Source organism: Platichthys flesus, chromosome 6 (genome assembly GCF_949316205.1).
Source record: "Platichthys flesus chromosome 6, fPlaFle2.1, whole genome shotgun sequence".
NCBI classification, from domain to species: domain Eukaryota; kingdom Metazoa; phylum Chordata; class Actinopteri; order Pleuronectiformes; family Pleuronectidae; genus Platichthys; species Platichthys flesus.
The window spans coordinates 4559538-4581031 of record NC_084950.1 but is presented as its reverse complement, the minus strand read 5'-3'; the positions used below and the strand labels follow the sequence as shown (position 1 = coordinate 4581031).

Below are 21494 nucleotides of genomic sequence, written 5' to 3'. Positions count from 1 at the left end.
TTGTATTTCTATAGTGACCCTGAATAAGATATGCAGTTTGGATTAACGGGAATTATTCAAAATTAATTCATATAGTATCAGAACTAGTGGCCAGCAGCACATGCCTCTCAGCTGTTTGTGGTTAGTTGGTTTGCAGTTTGTCGGGTTGTAAGTCAGGCTCTTTGACCCACATGACGATGTCTCATTCTCGGAAATGTGCGGCAAAGGTCATTTATTCAAACAAAATTCACAAGAGATAGAGCTACATCAGTGACTAAATCAGGTTTAAAGACATTATTATGTACACACACATTCATTATAATCCATTATATGCAATCATATCTCTCTCTTTGACTCACTATAACACACACACACATACACACACACACACATTCCTCTCTACAGTCTGTCTGGCAGTATGTTTAGCTGGTTTATCTTCTGAGACTTAATATAATCAAACCATCTATACAAAAAGACATTTCTTACACAGTCACTGAGTCATAAAACACATTAATAGCACAAAATACACATTTATAGAACGTATGTACATCTTATGACGCTGCAAATCAAATGCATTGATAGTTTGTGATGAGTTGATCCGTTTGAGATTATGTACACACATTAACATGTTATGTTATTAACATGCATTGAGGCAATCAGAGGATAGATTATTTTTGAGCTTGCTGTTGTAAATATATATATGATTCTCAGTATGTCTTATTACATATACTGCTAACATACTGTGTCTTACGATGGAAACACAGAAGATCATGTTGTGTCTGTACATACGCAGCGCGTGCTACTCACACAGACACAACACAAAGTTAAATGACAAAGACAAGATAAGGCAATTTGAAGTTTACAAAAGAATCTGTAAACATTTAGTCGACAACAACAGCAAAAACATTTTGGATGTTGTGCAAAGACAAGAAGTTCAGCTCGGTGCATTATGGTTTAACTTTGCATCCAGCCATAGACTGGATGTAAAGATGGACGACACGTCTCCAGGTATGAATGCTGCTATCTTGTGAAGATTACATAATTTGGAATTCAATCGAAGTCGATCCATAGAAACCATCTTTGAAAAAACTATTTTGACTCAAGTTCCGTCTACTGACATGCAGCCAGCCACCAGGGGGCGATCAAAGCAGTTTGGCTTCACTTTTTATGAGCCGTCATCCATCTTTGCATCCAACACAGAATCGCGGCTCGTATGAATCCAGCTGTTTGCACTCGGTACGACAGCAGACGAGGGATGGCTTGTTCCTTACATTAGATGAACTCATGATGACATGGATGAAGGTGGAGGTTTCACGTGTTCCAGAGAGATGAGACATCGCTGATATACGACACACGTAACAAAACATATATCAGCCATTGAAGTTTATGGGTTGATTGCAGAGGCGTGGCTTCCTGTAAGTCCTGGGTGATAATGCACAAAAGGGATTAAGTGCATCATGGGTGAGAAAGGACTTTGATTCTTTGCAGTGACACAATCAGATGCGTCTGAGAATGAGACATAAGTGTTTATGTACATCTTTATTTACTTCTCCTCTTCTGTCTGTCACTCTCAAAGCAGTTTCTTTATTCCCTGATAATTCCTCCATTTTCCTCCGTCCACATGTGTTTTTCTCGCTCCCCTTCCTTCCTAACTCCTCCGACCTTTCCTCTTCTCTGCCTCGTTCCCTTCTTCCTCACAGACATCCTCCTCGCTCTGGTCCGTGGCGAGCGTTTTGTCTGCGGGGCTGCAGCACTGTGATGCGGAGCGAGGCCCCAAAGAGCGCAATGACGCAGAGCTGGCATAGACGGGTGAGGGCGTGTCTCCATCTCTGTCGGGTCCAGAGCTGGAGGTGGGAGACAGAGGGGGCAGGGAGGAAGCGATGGAGGGCTGAAAGAGGAGAGAAGTATTAATGCTTGGTGTGTCTGTGACATACTCCCTCCTTGTTTTTATTGCAGCACATGCACGTTCATTAGTTTATTCACATGTAATGAGATGAAGGACTTGTTGGTCCTCTCCTTGACTTCAGCCAGAGCTCCTCTCAGTCCAGTCGCCCTCTCGGCCATCTCCAGGGCGGCTCGCAGCAGTCGGGGCGTCTCCGGCCTGACGGCAGCCGACGGAGCCGGAGGTGCCTGCTTCGCCTCTTCTTTGACCTCAGGTTTCTTTCCCTTGGTCAGCATCTTCCTGTGGTTGAGACAATGACTTCAGTCAGATTGTAAGAAATACAAACATGCAGCCAGAGCATTGGAATCCAGTGGGAAGTAATACGATTCGTACACAGGACAGACACAGGACAGAGACAGGACAGACACAGTGCAGACACAGGACAGACACAGGACAGAGACAGGACAGACACAGTGCAGACACAGGACAGACACAGTGCAGACACAGGACAGACACAGGACAGAGACAGGACAGACACAAGACAGACACAGGACAGAGACAGGACAGACACAGGACAGAGACAGTCATTTGTGTGTGGTTATGTTTAACCTGGCCTTCTTGCGGAGCAGTTTCTTGGACTCGGGGTAGTGGACCAGGATCTCGTTCAGGTCTTTCTTGTCCAGGATGAAGAGATTGGCAAATCCATGAGCAATCACATTGGCTGTGCGTCTATTACCCCCGCCTACTGAAAGCAAACTGCCAACCAGTGAGAGAGGAGAGATAATTACACGGTTTAAAATCACGTTTGAAGTTTCAGGGCAACAAGTGGAACCTAAACAGGACAGTTGTGTGTCATATTTACTGATTTAAATCAGTTAATATATATTCATAGAGCACAATTCATTAACAAGTCAAATCAAATTCAGAGTGCTTTACAGATGATTAACAAAATATAGGATATTCAAAATATCAGTAAAATCAATACAATCAACCTCAACATTATAGTTAAACAAACTTGAAAAGATAAATAATAATGATAAAGCAAATAAATATGAATAACAAAGCCATATAAATAACTTTGTATTTGAATTTATACAAAACGTGCAAAATCAATAGAAAAAGAAAAAAAATATCTGAAACCAATTCAAGAAAAAACAAATCTCCAAATGTGAAAAACATTGTTTTCCTCCCCCACAAATTACATTTTTTAAATGTTAAAAATTTCCTTTTCAAGCACATTGAAAGGGACATGAATGCAAACATGTGATATATGTTTCAATAGATTAAAGCAGTTTTTTCTGGTCTGCGATTCACGGCTAAAAAACATTCGTACCTGATCTCTCCGAAAACGGATCCTGTTCTGAGAGTGACGAACACCGTCTTCCCATCAGGTCCCCCGACCACCTGCACCTCCCCCGCTTTGATGATGTACATCTCCCGCCCCACCTCACCCTGACAAACAGAGGAGGTAGAGAGAGAGAGAGAAAGAGTCAGATGATGAGAGGAAGAGATGGACACAAGTCTTCCACAAAACAAACACAGGCCGGTTTGTACCTTCTTGCAGACATAGTCTCCCGGCAGGTAGACGACAGAGCGAAGGCTTTTCAGCATGTCAAAGATCATCTGTCTGTCACAACCCTGCAAGAGGGAAATCAGACCAAACTAGTAGAGTATTGTTTCTGAAGCTTAACTGTCCACAGGTCTCTACACGAATAAACAAGCATCATAACACAACTGGACTTTCTGTAGTGGAAGTTTTAGAAAATACAATTCTTACCATACCTGGAAAAGTGGGACTTTGCTCACAATGGAGTAGTTGACATCTATAGCAATGTCCAGACGCATCTTATCCGGCAGCTGAGTCAGCAGCTCCTGCTCGTCTGGATAGAATACAACAGGAATGTGACTGAAAGCTCGGATGTACGTGACCGTGCACGCTCTGTTTGTTCTCCTTACCCAGCATGCCTTGAGACTGCCAGGTGTAGTTGTACCAGGTCTTCACACGGTTCTGGACGTCTTTGGGGATGCGGTACGACGACATGTATTTAATAGTGTTGTCCACGCATGTGCGGTAGTAGGTCTGACCCGCGGTGGCTGCACCGACCACATCACGCATCTGAGATAGAAAATTTAACACCATTATTACACAAAGCTATTCTATAACTCACTGCAGCTTTCAATGGGAGATAGATGTACCTGTCCTATCATGATAGAGAAGGCAAAGACTCCAACAAAGTAGTTGATGAGTTGAAAGATGATCTCGAACAGGGTGGTGGGGTCGGGGAGACCTCCGATGGTGATCAGGGTCTTCACCGCAAAGTAGTAGCAGCGAATGTAACTGAGCAAAGGGAGAGAGCAGAGATCATTATGACGGCTAAGGGATTTTAATCAGCTGCAAAACTAATAGTGCAACTGAAACAGGGGAAAAGAGGGTGTTCATCAGGGGAATCTGTGTGGGACTCAATGAGCAGTTTGGGATGTTGAGTAGAGATGAACATTCAAGAGGGTGCAATGAAGATTTGATGGACAGAGACTCAGTGTGTGTGTGTTGGGGGGGGGGGGGGGGGAGCGGTAGGGTGCTAATTACGGGTACCCTCAGGCAGTAGACAGAATGGTATGTGCAAATATGTACCAAAACTGAACAAAAGGAGACGAGGGGGTAAAAAGATGAAGGGAAGTGTAGAGGGACGGATGGAGATGGAGGGATGGGCCAGGTATGTAATGACAGGGGATTAGAGGTGTTGTTGGGGAGTGGCCCTGCTCCAGTTCACTAGTTAAAGCTCTGGGAATCCTGGAAAAGCAAGCAAGAGCCGGCTTAACATCTTCCTCTCTACACTTTGCTTGTGTTAAACCCCTTTAACCTCCTTCCATCCAAACCTTTCATTCCTTTGTGTGTGTGTGTGTGTGTGTGTGTGTTTATCCCACCAACCTGTTGCCTTCTCCATTGTAAACCCACTTAGTGGAGCCCAGTCCTGTGTAGGCAGAGCCCCAGTAGTAGAGACAGGCGTTACAGTGGAGACAGTACAGAAGATAGGTGGTGGTACGGATCACCCTGGAAGACAGTGAGACAGTGGAACATGTGAAAGCACTGAAAGCCAGATATCACATCAGCTGAATGAAAACTGTGTCTCCAGGATGAAGACATGAAGGTGAAAGAAGAGATTTCAGTGCTCGTGGTCACCAGGACGTGATGAGGAGGAGGAACAGAACAGGGAAGCCCACCTGTAGATGTAGGCTTTAGTCAAGATGGCCTCCAGGCGCTCGTTGAACTCAAAGAAGGAGTTGATCTGGATGAAGAGAGAGAACACAAAAAAGGTTCAATGAAAAGTACGAGTGTATGTTTTGATTCATAATACAGGGATATGATATGTGAACATAAGAATCAGAGCCTCACCTTCAGCAGCCGTGGTAAACGGAGCAGGGGGTTGATGCCGGTCTTGAAGTAGAAGAGCTCCAGGGGAACGAGGCTGGCGACATCAAACTGAAAAGCAGGAGGGTAAAATCTCATCTGATCAAACTCTTCTGATGATATATTTAACATAATAAGAGAAGAGAAAAATAACAGACTGATAGTCTTATAGTAATTTACCTTGAAGCGTTTGGTTTTCATGTAATTCTTTCTCATGTCCTTTTTGTCGCTCTGGAAAGAGAACAAAACAATTACAGATCAATAATCACGTGAACAAATAAAAGCATAGTGATGGAAATGACACAGGGAATGTTTCCTGAGAGAGGAACTTCTTTTAGTCCCACACGTAGACTGTAATTAAAGATGGACGACACGTGTCTGCTTCTTCTCACTATCCAAAAATGAAGCCAAAAAATCCTGTTTCCAATTTTTCACAGAAGACGTCATTTAAAGCCAGAGAATCCACTGACACTGGGGAGGCTGACTGAATTACCCAATTCCCAGCCAGCCACCAGGAGTGGTTTTGCCGTCCATCTTTATTATCAGTCTATGGTCCCACCACAAGACAGAGCTTGAAGCTTCTCGTGCCACACTCACCACGATGTCCCCCCCACGAACAAACTGCAGACGTGGCTGGAAGATGGTGATGTCCAGGATGTAGATGAGGTCACACAGGTAGTCGATCAGGAGCCAGTAGTAAATGTTGTCCGGAGTCTGATAGGGGAAGGCCCAGCGCACTGGGATGAACCAGGCGTTCCAGTTCCACGCCAGAGTCACCAAGAACATCCACAGCACATACATCAGGTCTGCAGGGAGACGGGAGGGAGGAGAGGTCAGGGAGGTGTCATCATTCTTTGGTAATAAAGTATTAGTATATACATCCTCACTTACATAGATGTTTCATTCTATTTTTGTTTTGTGTGTATTTATTGTGTATGGTTTGATTTGATTTAATTTGTTTTTTGTTTTCTTTCTGTTTCAAATGGGATCAGAACTATTTGGCTGAAAAGTGAAGACGTTGACTCAGTGTGTTGCATGAAGCAGACTCTTCTGCACGGTGAGTTCTGGAGACAGTGGTGTGTTCGGCTGGTTTCTCACTGGTGAAGGGGTCGATGCTGGCAGGGAAACGATAATGCACACAGGCAAGAATGCACCGAGGAGCTTTGCCATTGCAGCGGCCCCTCGCCTGCTGCTCCTCCTCCTCCTCAGTCTCCACTCCTCCTTCTTCTCCTCCTCCTCCTCTTCCTCCTGATGGACCTGCCTGTGCAGCCTTCTCTCCCCTGTCCAGCGGCTGCCCTGCAGGAGCCGGCTGAGGAGGTGCTGGAAGGAGGACAGAGGTGACGAAGGGGAGACAAAAGAATGTTTGAACATGCACATTCTTCGATGACCTTTGGAGTCTGACTTTTGCATGAGGAGAAGAAAAAGCTCAGACTCACAGGGGACGATGCTGTCTTCGTCGGAGCTGTCAGGGTCAATGAGCTTCTCCTTGGCCTTCTCCGTTCTCTCTTTAAACATCCGCACCAGCTCCTGCAGCCGCTCGTTCACCACCGTGCTGGTCTGACTGGCTGAGGACGCCGGACGTTCTTTCAGACTGTGAAATGAAGTCAGAGATCAAATCAGATGTGTGTGTGTCTGTGTGTGTGTGTGTGTGTGTGTGTGTGTGTGTGTGTGTGTGTGTGTGTGTGTGTGTGTGTGTGTGTGTATAGTACTCACACGTCATCTGTGCTGTGCAGGCTGGACTGGCTGGGCCAGGCTCTGACTGGGAGGTTTCCTTCATCCTCGTCATCTTCACTTTGAGAGTGAAGCCTCCTGCTGTTCAAGTGTAATAGAAACAGTGACATCATTGGTTCAGCATTGAGATGGTGCTGCTGATTTACAAGCGTCATAGAAATGGTTCTAATGCATTTCATTCATTCTTAAGAAATTGTCCAAGTAGATCAGAATCAGAGATACTTTATTGACATTGGGTTTCACGTGTTGTTTTTGTAAAATCTCATTTTTAACATAAACATTTTAACGATTTTTCCTGTAAATAGACTGAAAAAAATTATTAAAAACTGCTCCGTTCAGATCAAGGGAAAATACAGGGATTTAGCACAATGCATGGATGATAAGATGGATGGACACTCATGATTGATATTCATAAAGGTTGGATATCTTACGTCTTTGTCCAGATGGTCCGATGATTCCTTGCACTACTGTCACACAGGGCCAGAGCAGGGGAGAGAGTGAGTTTGTGTTCATGAAAGAAAGACAGTGAGAGAGAGAGAGTGTGTGTGTGTGTGTGTGTGTGTGTGTGTGTGTGTGTGTGTGTGTGCGCACCAAGAAAAGCACGACGTTAATCCAGAAAACAAGTGAAGACATAATCACCTCTCGAGACACATTGATGATGCAAGTGCAAGATCGTGATGCATCGGTTTATTGACTTTTTGCTACGCTACTTCACAAAGCATGCAGTGGACAAAAGCACATGAGTCTGTAAATACCGTGCAACATTAAACACTTCTTTCACACTTCACACAAAAGAACAGCACAGCAACAACATCAACAACACAAGACAATAACACAAGACAAAAACACAACACAAGAACCAGTCAGTGACTCAGAAACACCTTCCAGCCTCACAAAGACGCCTTGTTCTGCATTACCAAAGTTTGTGTCTGTGCGTGTGATACATTGAAAGCTCTGATTGTCGTGCAAAAATTGTTTTCATGAAAGTCTAGATTTTACTAAAACATTTTACTTGTTGTACACACATGGTTTCTGCAGGTCAGTGAAATACTGGCGTCAGTATGTAGGAGGAACAGAGGAGGGTGTTTCAGAACCAAACTGGGAAACTGGGAAGTAATTCATTCCAAAATGAGAATAATGAAGTAATTTCAGAAATTCTTAGTTTTTGTAAGGTTTTTCCAGAAATATTGTCATAAATATTTGATTCGCTCTCCTTCTGGATGAAAATGCTTCACTTGCACACACAATGACAAATGTCTTATCACATGTTTTGCCGTGAATGCTACAGAAGTTATGCACGTGTGTATTTGTAAATGAAAAGCAGACTGTCCACTGGAGGCCACTACATCTCAGTCCATGCAGGTTCCTTACTCTTTATCTCCTTTACTGTGGAAGCAAAGTGTGGGGAGAAGAAAGGATGTTTATGTTTAAAGGTCTGTTAATAATGTTGAAACAATGATACCTACACCAATGCTGTCTTCATATATCATGAAGCATCAAAAGCAACACATAAACCCTGAGGTAACAGCAACATATTGTATATTCTTTATAATTTGTGACTTGCAGAGATTCCTCACCTCTGACGACCTCCAGACGGGGTCACAGGGACAGTGAGGGTTGTAAACTTGGGGTCCTGTGGGGTGAGGATTTTGGGGATGGGAATCTGTTCCTCCCCTCCTCCTCCTCCTCCTCTTCCTCCTCCTTTTCTCTCATGGTCTGAGTCCACGTCCTCCACATTGACGGCTGGATGAATGCTGTGGGTGGAGCTCTCTGGAGAGGGAGACAGACATTTATTGTCATTGAGTCCAGATGTAATCTACCGTAATGTTTCATGTGCTGCGTAACAAGGGGCAAAGCAGCAGAGTTAGAGGCAAAAAGCAGGAGAGGCAGTTTCAGCAGGGTTTAGATTCAAGCTAATGCAAGAGGATCCACCTCCAACTGGTCCCTCGTGAATAAGGCCGACGGCTGAGAGGACATTTATCTGGGAATTCACATGAGTCTGTCTCTTATGGATCACGGTACACTGGTAGATTTCCAGCTTCTTACAAGGAGACATGATGCTTTTTTAGTTTTTCTCTCTTGTGTTGTGTTTATATAGTTTCTTGTGGAAATAAATGTTCTGCCAATTCATAAATACATCTATTAATAATACAGATTAAAGTCTAAATGTCTCCTCAAAATGGTTTTGTTTTCTTGACAAAATGGTGAAACTTGAATGTGTTCCATTTTTATCTAAAACACTAATTTCTTTCCTCCTGAGAGCAACTGATCAAACTTAATAATGTTGGTAAGATTTCTTGAATCACGACAGGATAAGGGAAACGCAAACTGATACAAAAACCCACAACCACAACACCAAAACAACCAATTTGTTCATGAATGCTCACAGTCTGCAAGATATCACACGAAGACAATTCACTTTCTACAGCTTGCAGATTCACCTGCGGGTCTGACTGGCGAAACGTCTGAGTCATCTTCAATGAAGAAGGCCGGGTTGGACAGACCCGACAGCTGGCGGGACGCGGCGTTGAGCTGCTTTGACGGGGGGCTGGCAATCGGTGGCAGGCGCGGATAGGACGGCACATTGGGCAACTCGAGGGTGCTACCATTGGGGGAGGATGGAGACGGGGAGCGGGACCGGAGGTGAGGATGCTGAGGAGGAGAGAGAGGGGAGGGTTGGACGAGCCGGTTGAGTTCTACGTCTTGCGGGTTCTTGTCTTTCTTCTGTTTTTGCTGTTGTTGTTTCTTAGGCATCTTGAGGCATAAGGCTGTTGAGGCGGTTCCGGACGTTGCTGAAGTACTGCTGTGTTCGGCTGGGGAACTGGGAGAGCTTCTGCGGGATGCTGGAAAAGCTCTGGGCGAGACTGGACAGAGTGGAGTCGCCCGAACCCTCCGAGCTTTTGGGGAACCACTCGGTCAGGGTCTGCGAGATGTTTCGGGGGATCTGTGTGAGTCTGATCTGGGAGAACTCCTGGCGTAATTCAGGGGGGAGGGTGGGTAGATACCGGGTCACATCAGAGAACTGGGTGGGTAGCTTGGGCATGGAGGGTATTTTCGGGGGGGAGATGCCGTTCTCTTTGAAGAATGCGTTGATATTGCCGAGGCACTCGGAGGTGTGAGGAATGCGCATCAGGCAGCTCTTAAATGAATCACAGCTGACTGGAGCTATGGAAGAGACAGGTGGATACGCAGATACACAGTCAGGCAGAACAGAAGCATGATGGGAGATCGGCTCAGCCAATAGGCAGACAGCAAAGTACTAACAAGCTCACAATCAGATAATGTTCACACCTACAGTCGCCAGATCTACTGATATCAGCCTGACTGACAGGGACCCTGTTCAGACCTGGATCTAACCTCCAGTCTGATCTGATCACATGTGGAGATGGTCCTGGACACAGGAGGCCAGCATCGTTTAGCTGTGTGAACAAAAATGTGTCCTGGGCCACGTATGATGGACTCGGGTCGCGACCTTTGACCTGCTGCAGTTTAATAATCAACCAAAAGTGTTTTAACAACCTAAACTGACACTGACCCATGTTTTGATTAACTAAGTTCTTTCAGATAAAGAAAATTATTTTTGCATTGATCCGCTCGACCCCTTCTGGCCCTGCTGACTGAAAACAACACTCTTTGGTCTTTGTGAAGACGTAAGACAATTGTTTTGATTTGCATTTAGAGTAAGGAAATGAGATCTGATCACAAGTGCTCACAGGAGGACAAGTTCAGGACACATGCTTACCACCAGGTGTGAACACTTCTGATCGTATATCTCAGGACAGATGATGATAACAGGTCAGAAATCAGCCAAAGTGATGAAGTGAGGGAGTAAAAGTGTGTTGAATGACGATTTAGCAGCTTCTGAGTTCACTATAACTCAACCAGCAGTGATGTCACTCTGTGTTGAGACAGATTTTCTGGATGAAAGTAAACATAAAAAAATAGGAGACATACCACCACAGTCATCCCCAGTATCTTCCTCCTCCTACAAAACAAAACGCATAAGAATATATGAGTGGTGTGTAACACTTACATTCTGGAAAATGCTTATTTAAAGTCATTTATTATAATGTTAATTTCTTTCTTTCTGTTCTTACTTTCTCTGCAGATTTATCAGCATCAGGGACTTCTCTGATTGGCTCTGCTTTCTGTGGCTGCTGCGTCACAGGCTGAGCGTTGGATTTGGCATCCTGGGTCTTGGCCACTGGTTCTGGTTCTAGTTCCGGTTCTGGTTCTGGTTCTGGTTCTGGTTCTGGTTCTGGTTCTGCTTCTGCTTCTGGTTCTGATTCAGGTTCAGGTTCAGGTTCAGGTTCTGGTTCAGGTTCAGGATGTGGCTCTGGTTCAGAGATCTTAACTGGTTCAGGACTTGGAGGGGGAGAGGGGGACGTCCGCTGTGGCTCTGCATTCTCCTTTAGCTCTAGATGGTGATTAACAGATATTTAGAATCTATGGAGTGTACTTGGACTACAGAGTATTCTGCTGTCTACTTAGAGTTTGTGACTTTCTCCGCAGAGAGGAGAAAAGTAAAACAATGCAAGAACAACACATGCAGTGGTTCACAAAGGTTATATGTGATGATCTTTATACCTAGTTCTAATAAGGTAGGTACCACAGCCTCTTCTAGGTCTTCATCGTCCTCTGCAAGACTCTCTTCCTTTCTGCAAGACAGGACAGGAGAGGAGAGGAGAGGAGAGGAGGGGAGAGGAGAGGAGAGGAGAGGAGGGGAGAGGAGATGGATAAAGAAAGGAGAGGAGACGGATAAAGAAAGGATAAGGGAGTATGGCACAGATGGGATGGATGGGACAGATGGGACAAAATAGCAAAAACAAAAATCACGAAAGATTTATTAAAACTGTTTCAAGTTTAGTAAAACTATAAACAATTTCAACCTGATTATAGAAAACTGAGAAGTATGACCTCTGCTCACTGTGACCTCGTAGCGTAGTTTCTGTTTCCTCTCTAGTGTTACCACAACGTCTCGGTGATCACATGACGGTCAAGCTTATATAATCTGTTTACATCCGATGATAACGAGTTAAATAATGAATTAATAGTTAAACGAGTTAAATAATGAATTAATAACACAACGACATATCAGTCCATTATCTAAACACGACGTTCTCTCATCAGATACTCACTTATTCTCACGCGTTAACCGTCATTAGTCCAAACTGAGAATGTCCACGAGCATCAAAGTGACACCAGCTCATGAACCAGTTCAGGCGACTATGTAAATATTAGTAAAAACAACAGGGACAATGTTCCCTAACGTCTCCGCCTGTCATGTTCCCTGTTCCTCCTGAAGCTGCAGCAGGTGTTACCAGAGGAACGGCTGAGAGGGGGAGGGGGGAGGGCGGGGGGGAGCGGGGGACGGCACACATGTTGCCATGGGAAGCTGTGGTTGGCATGGTGAGGCGGTGTGATGCCGTACAGGCTGTGATGCTGAGGCAGAGATCCCATGACCAGAACCCTCGGGATCTGGAGCCAGAGCCCGGCAGCAAACCACAGATCGTTCATCCCGAGCTGGATCAGTTCGACTGCATGATTCTTTATTTGAGGTTAACTGAGCTGCTGCAGAGGAGAACACGACACAACTGGAGCAGCCCAGTCTGAGATTTAGGAAATTGTAATAAATAAATAAATTTGAAAATATAGAAATGATGGAAATGTAGAGATTTAAAAGGATATATGTTGATAAATTGTATGTTATTATTCTGTGAGATAAAGTGTGCAAATAAACAATACCACTTCAGCAGCAGCAGCTCACACAGTAGAGCGGGATTTGAATGTCTTTCTTTTGGGGGTCGATGCCAATATCGATTTTAGTGAGACATAAAATTCCAATACTAATATATCGGCTGATATATAAAAAAATGATGAAGTTATCAATCCCTTGTGACAAAGAAGAGTAATTGAGGCTTGATATTTTGCAGTATAACCATTAATCAATAATGACTAGTCCTCCTCTCTCTCTCAGTCTCTCTCTCAGTCTCTCCCTCTCTCTCTCTCTCTCTCTCTCTCTCTCTCTCTCTCTTACTCAGCGTCAGGCTCCTCCAGCAGCTCTGCACTGTCCAGCGAGAGCCTGATGGAATGTCCCTCGCTGGCCATCTGTCTGACGGCCGTCTCCGCCGCCTGCCTGGCCACCTCCTCGGCCACACGGGTCATCGCCACGCGCTCCACCAGCAGACTAGAGACAGACATGGACACACTGATATGATGCATGTTGTGAAGTCAGGGTTTATAATGTGGGAAATTCAATTGAGGATTTCTTCTCCCTTGTGGCTTTAGACTTTAGATAACACAGAAAAGAACACATCTATTAGCCAAGTCAAACGAGTTAATCCTCTGAAATAAGGATTGGTTGTGACTCTCTCACCGTTCCTCTATGGTAGCAAAGGCCGAATCTTCAGCCTCCCTCTTGATGCTCTCAATAAACGGCGTCCAGCGGCCCGTCTGAGTCTCGGCATCTTCCTGAGATATCTTCGTCGGGCTCTCTGAAGGTCCTCCTGGCACTGGATCGGCATCAGCCTCCACCTGGGACGGCATGGAACTGCATTGCGTCTGCTGCATCGTGTCCTGCTGCTGGGGGGTGGTCGGGGATGGGGCAGTCAACAATGTGCACGGTGGTGCAGGTCTGTGAGGACCCTCGTTGTCTGAGTCCACGTCTTCTAGGACCAAGTCAGGTTTGAGTTTGGATGAAGCTGTGAGGGCAAGAATGAGTGGAAACAGACGCAGTGGTGATGGATTTAGTTTGGGATTTGGATGTAAAAAGTTTATTTGGACACATAAAGTATGTAATCATCAACTCGTCTTTCCAAGATGAACTTTCCATCATCAAACTCTGTAGCTGTCGATTCTCCAGATGTTATACTGCTGGATCTTCACCTGGAAACTCTGGAGAACGTCTGTAGCAACAGTTCAGTCTGAAAGCAGCTTATGTGATTGGTTCCACAGACTGCAGATAAAGATGGACAACATGGCGGCTCCTAAATCCCTACTTAGACTCTGGCTCCAAACGAGGTCATCAGTGCAAGATGGCAGCGTTCGTATCTGAGATATTTTGGCTTCATTTGGAAGATGTTGTCCATCTTTATTTACAGTCTGGTCTCTACTTGCTCTATCAGTCGTTCAGGTCGAGCTGTTGATGACTCCTTGAGGTTAATAACTGTGCTTCTGAAGACATTTTAGAAAATTGTTTATCGATAAAAATCACCACATAATTCATTCCACACTGAATCTTTATTTTTCCTGCAGTGTGTTTACATCACAGACGTGTTCTACCACTTCTTCTGCTCCACAGTCAAAAACGTTTTAAACGTGATCAGGTGCCGTTCTGACAAATCAGGTCAAACCCCCGGGAACAAACACCACAGGTCACAGTTCAAGGCCTTGGATACAAATCAAGTGGATCCCATTTGGCCTCATCCTGCAAGTAGTACTCATACAACTTCACTTAAATCCTCATACATTTAACGTATTGACATATGGTCAAGACCCTGAACTCAACTCAACTTTGCTTGAACCAAAAAATATAGATTTGAAGGAACACAATTTTAACAGATAGACAAAAATTAGTCTATTTTCCTCCTAGAGTTAATGTCAAATATTGATAAATAAGTTAATACGAAGATAATACAATAGCACATTTATATAGCTGCCGTTTAATCAATATTTCTGGATTTCGGTCGGGAGAAGAAGATACTACATTTAAATGTATGACCGGTACATCACCTTTGCTTCTGAATATGTTCTGTTTCTGGACATGAAAATGGCAACATGAATATACATAGTGTACATTTCCATTTGCTAAAGCACAGCAACAGAAAGATGTAACGTCTGCAGCCCTACGTGCATTAAACCTACAGTAATGTCAAATATGTCAATCACTAAGTATTTCTGTCAAACAGAAAATGTGCAAATTCACAGACAAGAACACATTGATTCACCTACAGAATAAACAGTACACACTTTACTTACAGCACAAATATCAGTGCACACATTTAAAGCGGTAGTACATTCATTTTCAAACTGTACTGAGTACAGCCAGGTGAGTTGAATATAGCTCTATATTCTTTAAAAGCTGCCTAGAGTTTCAGTTCTGAGCTGCACGTTGTACATCAGCTGTATGTGTGTGTGTGTATGTGTGTGTGTGTGTGTCAGTGTGTGTGTGGGAATCGGAGCATCCCCCAGTCGTCTCCTCCTGCTGTTTAAGGGGCTCGCAGCGCCTTCCCCCCTGAAACAGAAGGAGAAGAGGGACTGAGTTAGGCTCCGACCACCCGACCAAAACACCTCTTCAAAAACTATGGGGGGAAAAACAAGAGGGCGCTTCAACAGAAAACACATAAACAGTAATGTTCCAGATATTACAGGAGTATGAATGAAGCGAAAGACCCCCATGTTTTTAAAGAGATGATTCTGTTTCTATTTCTCTGGGAAAGCAGATGAAGATCCACTTGACTGAACTGTGAGTTGTAACACTTTGTACCGGCAGGAAAAGGTTTTCTATAACCACAGGAAAGTAACTGTAAGTGACTGAAGCCTCAACTCACCTTTCTGTAGAACTTGAGTTGAACACTGAAGGAGAAAAGAGAAACAGCAGCTGTGAGAGCTGATTGTGATCTAAAGAAAATAACAGTCTTTTATTTATTCACATAATTTACCTCGATTTCGTCTTTGGGGGCAATCGCAGGCTGAGGCAGCTTCAGGCCCAGACCGGACATGAACCAGCCGACCACACTGTGGACAGACAACCCATTAGTTCACCCATCAGCCCGATGTACTTAACATGTCAATCAAGACCAGAAACTATTAAAATGACTACAGTAAAATGGAGATTAAGACCTAAAAAGATGAAAAGAATTCAAAATAATGAATAGAGTTAAAGAGACGTTAAAATAAAAGAGATATAAGAATAAGTAAAAGTAGTCAATAATGGTTAAAGAGAGTGAACTGTTAATAAACAATAAATCAATAAAACAAAAAATGTCTAAAAGACCATTCATAGTCAAAAGCCAGACTGAAGATGAAAGTTTAAAGTTTACGTTTATAAATAAAATGAATAACAACATGAACGACGTCTGATTTCCATTCAGCTGCTGCAGTTTGAGCCCCCTGCTGTTGTTGATGCTGGCTCAGCTCAATGGTTACTGAGAAACTGGAATATAACAGAAACCTCCATTACATTACCAGTCACACTAGTGAATCTGTGGAAAGAAAAAAACCTACTGAGACACTTTGCTGTCAGTATCTATTGAGATTCCACTGAGAGACTCAGGTGGTGGAGACAGAACTGCAGAGAAGAGAGAGAGAGAGAGAGAGAGAGAGAGAGAGAGAGAGAGAGAGAGAGAGAGAGAGAGAGAAAGAGACACAAACGTCAGTGAACAGAACATGGACCGAGGTTCTGGGTCATGTGTGTATTTGCTTGTGCACGTGGATCTTATCTTATCGTGTGTGGTGTGTGTGTGTGTGTGTGTGTATGTATGTGTGTGTGTGTGTGTGTGTGTGTGTGTGTGTGTGTGTGTACTTTTGTCCACAGAGGAGCGGGACGACTTGGGTGAATGATCTATCATAACAGCACCAGGGGGCAGTATAACTGGCTGAGGCATGATCTCCCTTATCCATTTCACCACACTGCAACAGAGAAAGACACAAAGTTTGAACTGCCTGCTCTGCTGTGTGTGTGTGTGTGTGTGTGTGTGTCACTCTGGTGTGCACCATAACAACATTCTATATATGTTGTCGTCATATGTTGGCGTTTGAGGCTTTAGCTTGAATAATTGTTCTGGTGTTTTAAAGAGGGGGTTTGTTCTCACTTCGGGGGGAACTGGGGGGTCAGACTTTCTGCGTCTTCGTCCTCGTCCTCTGACACCAGCTCCACCACTGGGATGTGTGGGAGGGGATCGAAATCTGCACCAATCAGAAACCAATCAGTTAGAGGAAAGGATGACTGAGAAATCCTTGATCAGTGACAAATTGACATGATGAAGAAACGCACCTGGCATTGTTTCCACTTCATAGATCTAGAACAGCAGAAAGGACACAGAGAACAGATTGCGATCAGTATTAAGTTATTTTCAATTGGAACATGTTTATTAGTAAATTACTGAAATGAGAATGAGAAAAGTTTTTCTTTAAATCAATCTTATAACTGAGATATATGTTAATTCCACCACCAATTTGCATGATTGAGCAAAAAACTACTAAACTAATTTCCACGACACTTGGTGGAAGGATGGGACACGACGTATTACCACGGATCTGAACAAAGGGAGGTTTATCACTGCAGCTCTATGTTAACAAAGGCTAAGAACCTGGTTGAAGTAGCAGTGACAGTTAATGGAGGAGAGTAGTGTCCTTTATGAGATGGATACACATGAATAGTGATGATAAGCCTCTGGGACAATCACTCAATTTATCCATTTACGCGTGTTCCTCCTATTGTGTCGGTCTGAGGAGTAAATCCTGAAGTGGGCTGTTAGTGGGTCTGACCTCGGTGTGCTCCTCGTTGTTGGTCTCTCTGTACTTGTCGTCGGGCTGAGGCAGAACCTTGGTCAGACCCTGAGCGACCCAGCCCATCACTCCAGACCTGGGAGAGAAGCAGCAGTCGATTGAGCCTGGGATGGATCCTGTTTCTTTTATACAAATACTCACCACTTCTCTAATCGGTAAAGTACCTTTCTCCATCTTCTGTCTGATGGACGAACAAGAGGGAGAAATAAGAATGAAAAAAGCATTAGGATAGAAAATATGATTTATATTGAGAACCGAATATCAGCCTGATTTACTGTATGAGTAGATTTAATACAGGTCCACTGAGACGTCTGTCCACTCACCCTGGAGTCGTTGGCCCGGCTGAGTCGAGGGGAGCTGGACGGCTGCGGCAGAGAGCTGACGAACCCATTAGACAACCAGCCTAATACTCCAGTCTGGGCCTGACTGCAGGGGAGGTCAGGAGAGATGGTTAGAGTGTCCACACACACACACAAACACACACAGACACACACACACAGACACACACACACACACACACACTGGAGTGTCACATTTACCTGTCTTCTGAAGCCTCCTCTGTGTTTTTGGGTGGAGGACTCTTCACTGAAGGTATGGCTGAAAACGAAAATATTTGTGTTTTAGAGACATTGTCACATTTAAAGTATTTATGCAGTAAAACTACGTGTATGTACATATATATGTAAAGTTACAGAACAAATAGTATAAAACAAGCAAGGTATTTCTTACCCGCTTTGATTTTGGAGGGAACCTGAGAGACAAAGAGAGAAAAGAGTGACAAACTATACTTTACAAAACACAAAGTATGTGTGATGACAATAATGATGATGATGATGACTATGTATGTGTGTGTGTGTGTGCGTGTGTGTGTGTGTGTCGTACAGCAGGGGTCTTGGCAGGTTCATCTGTTTCTGGAGCTTCAGGGGGTTGGGGGACCACTTTCACCACCCAGTTAAACATCCTGTTGAACACACAAACACACACCCACACACACACACACACACACACACACAAACACAAACACACACAGTCAGCCTCTGAACAAGCCCCTCATCAAACATTGTAGATTACACTGATGATTATTCCTGTTCGCTCTCTCCTGGTTCGTTGAAGCAGCCCCTTCACGTTTCAGACTGAGAGCCCTCAACTGGAGCTGATGACGTCTGACAACCAACTCTCGGGTAAAGTTGGGATCTCATATAACAAATGAATAAATAAATGAGTTTGTTATCCAGACTAAGATATTTTCTTGAATAAAAATCTGCACAGGAGTCGGAAGTCAGTGACTATAAAGGGGCGGAGGTTGACTTCACCCAGGCTGCAGAGCAACACAATCTGCTTCAGCTGCAGACTCCACACAGGGTCGAACCAGAATCACATTAACATCGAACTGACGCAGCTGCACAAGATATACGTTGGCAGAGCAGGAACACCACTTATCTGGCCTAATCTCAAATGTGCGTATTCTCTGTGAGAGTTGATCAGCTGGTTGAGCTAATCCAGTTCAGCGAAGGGGTAAAGATCTACTGGACCGGGAAGATTTCCTGGAAAAGCAGGTCAAGAGCGACCAGGACAACCGACAACTGCAGTGACTGTTTCTAAATATTTATTAGCAGATTCAATTAAGATTAAGATGACAAAATGTAAAATATTACAAATGACTGAAGCGTTAAAACTTGTTGGCTTTTTAAAGTTTCCTCAATGAGCCAATCTTTTTTCCATTTGCAGTTGGAAAGACCTTAGCGGCAACGACGGGTTAAAAAACATTGTTATTTTACAATATCATTATGGAAGAACCATAAACACACACACACACTCACACTCACACATACACACACAAAGCTTCTTTACATGGCAGTTTGATCTGTGGCTGTGATCCCTCTTTTGCTTCCTGGGAAACTCTTCACCAGCAGAGATCACACAGGCCCCTAATCTCAAAGTCTTTAGATTCAACAGTGCAACACTTCGTCCTCCAACTAATCTACAGCCGGGGACGACTCCTGACGTGTGTCCTCGCCAGCCGCAGATCCTCAAACAGCATAAATCAAGAGGAGGAGGAGGCCCTGAAGATGTAATTCTTCATCTATCCATCTGAAACCATTCATTCAATTGAGGCTTCAGCATTTCCTAAAAGTCACAGTCCTGAAATAAAGCCAGAAGAGCCCAAACCCCAGCTTCTTTATCTCAATGACTTCTTCACATCTTCTGCAAACCACACTTCTGCTGCAACTCCACCGATCACAGTTCTGCACCCAGGTAGTAATTACCCATGCAGGAATTTGTGCATTTCTCAGAGTAACAGAGTTGTGTTTCTTACCTGTGCGTCTACAGGTGCCTCTGCATACCGGTGGGGTGGAGAACCAGAGTGCGCCACAGCCGGCACAAGTGTGCTGGGATTTGCACAGTGGCTGCCTGCGGCTAACGGGATTACCCAGCACCACCTGAAGGTCAAGGCACAATCCTGGACTGTGAGGAGTTGCAGATTAACGGTAGAGAAAAGTGTCATCGGGACGACACGTCATCAGAAAGTAGAGAACCGTAGAAAACAGCACCAATGAAAGAAACAATTTCCTCCTCATAAAGCTGCAGACTCTGGGGTTTCTAAATATGACCAAAAGGTAAAATCTCTGTTGTATTTGTTATATTATGAGTTTGCATTTGGATCATGAATTTTGTGTTTCTGCCAAATGAGGGAACTTTTCACACATCACTTCTTTCCCATTTCCTTTTGTCGTGATAAAGAAGAATTAAAGAAATACATATTTTGAGAACACGTCTCTTTTCTGACCTACTGAGCTTGAATCTCCTGTTTTCTCGTCCTCCACCATCTCCGCTCCTCATTATCTCATCCTCATTACTGTTTGATCCTCAGTGAGTGACGCAGCGCCTCTTGCTGACCGGCAAGCAGCGAGAGGTTTACACTGTAGAGTCAAGCATTCGACCAAATGACGGTCAGGTGGAGACAGTGAGGAGGTAAAAGCTTATTAGATACAGGGTCTGATCAGAGCTCTGCTGATCTACTTCTACCTCCTTCCTCTTCTAAAATAATATATATAAGGATAATAATGATAATAATCTATAAGGTCTATCTATATATACATTTTTATTATATTCACATTGATTTATATCAAAATTCTCAAAACATCAGATGTATTTTCTTCCATGCAACCCTCCTATAGATGCTGTAGCTTCAGAGTTTCTTTATTGAGATGAGCTCACAAATTACAAGCTATGGGTTTAAAAAAAATGGTTCCTTGTCCCCCCCCCCCCAATAAAACCAAATACTCTACTCCCCTTGACACATTCAACATGTCCATGTGTTGTTTCTATGAATAAATTATGTAGAAATTAAGTTTATATAAGTCATTATACTTCATATAAATGTGTGTATTGGCTGTAGTTTCATCTCTTGTCCTGCGCCGTTAATCATCTCCTCTGGGGAACCTCTTGGAAAGAACCCAACCTCATTTGGAAACCACCGCACTAAAACCACAAACCATAAAGAATAAAAAAAAAATTCTCCACCTCACAAGCAGCTGCAGCAACAAACTGTTTCTCATGTATATAAAACATATCTTCATTTTTTCTCCATTGAAAGTTGTAAAAATAAATCCTGTTTTTAACAATAATCAGGGAAGAAAGAGGAAGAAAAGAGGAGGGGGAAGATAAATGTTTGTGGAGATTACGGAGGGGAAGGAGAGAAATGTTGGCATGAAGCTTGAAAGTGATTATTCAGATCTGCTGTCGCTAACTAGGCAGCAGGTAAACAGGAAATTACACGTTTTGATCTAATGAGATCTAATATGATGATGATGAGTAAAGCTGCTGCAGTGGAGGAGCTCCAGATCAACAACCTGAGCAGCAGTCATGGTGAACTGCCCATGTAGGGTAACAGTCGGGAAGGTCAAGTCCTGGAGAGGTGGAGAAACATTCACTGGGTCAGACGTCCTGTTGTTCTGCTGCAGAGTGGGAACCACACGAGAA

The 21494-nt window shown here is 43.9% G+C and overlaps 1 protein-coding gene across 1 annotated transcript; it reads right to left on the bottom strand.

The window, feature by feature from the left end:
• Window positions 1–629: 629 nt before the first annotated feature.
• LOC133954836 (cyclic nucleotide-gated cation channel beta-1-like) lies at window positions 630–20209 on the bottom strand. Its single transcript, XM_062389345.1, has 37 exons — window positions 19828–20209; window positions 18393–18471; window positions 18240–18261; window positions 18050–18107; window positions 17834–17936; window positions 17675–17691; window positions 17490–17586; window positions 16996–17020; window positions 16814–16907; window positions 16525–16631; window positions 16227–16290; window positions 15662–15737; window positions 15551–15575; window positions 13378–13702; window positions 13039–13188; window positions 11589–11659; window positions 11099–11418; window positions 10956–10986; window positions 8579–8771; window positions 8373–8387; window positions 7433–7468; window positions 6984–7082; window positions 6707–6861; window positions 6369–6590; window positions 5868–6076; window positions 5451–5501; window positions 5256–5342; window positions 5084–5148; window positions 4791–4913; window positions 4058–4199; window positions 3818–3977; window positions 3644–3741; window positions 3416–3499; window positions 3195–3313; window positions 2471–2617; window positions 1963–2161; window positions 630–1867 (listed from the first exon to the last, which is right to left on the bottom strand). The coding sequence occupies exons 2-37, from the start codon at window positions 18468–18470 to the stop codon at window positions 1628–1630; spliced, it is 4107 nt and encodes a 1368-aa protein (XP_062245329.1). The 5' UTR covers window position 18471; window positions 19828–20209; the 3' UTR covers window positions 630–1627.
• Window positions 20210–21494: the final 1285 nt, after the last annotated feature.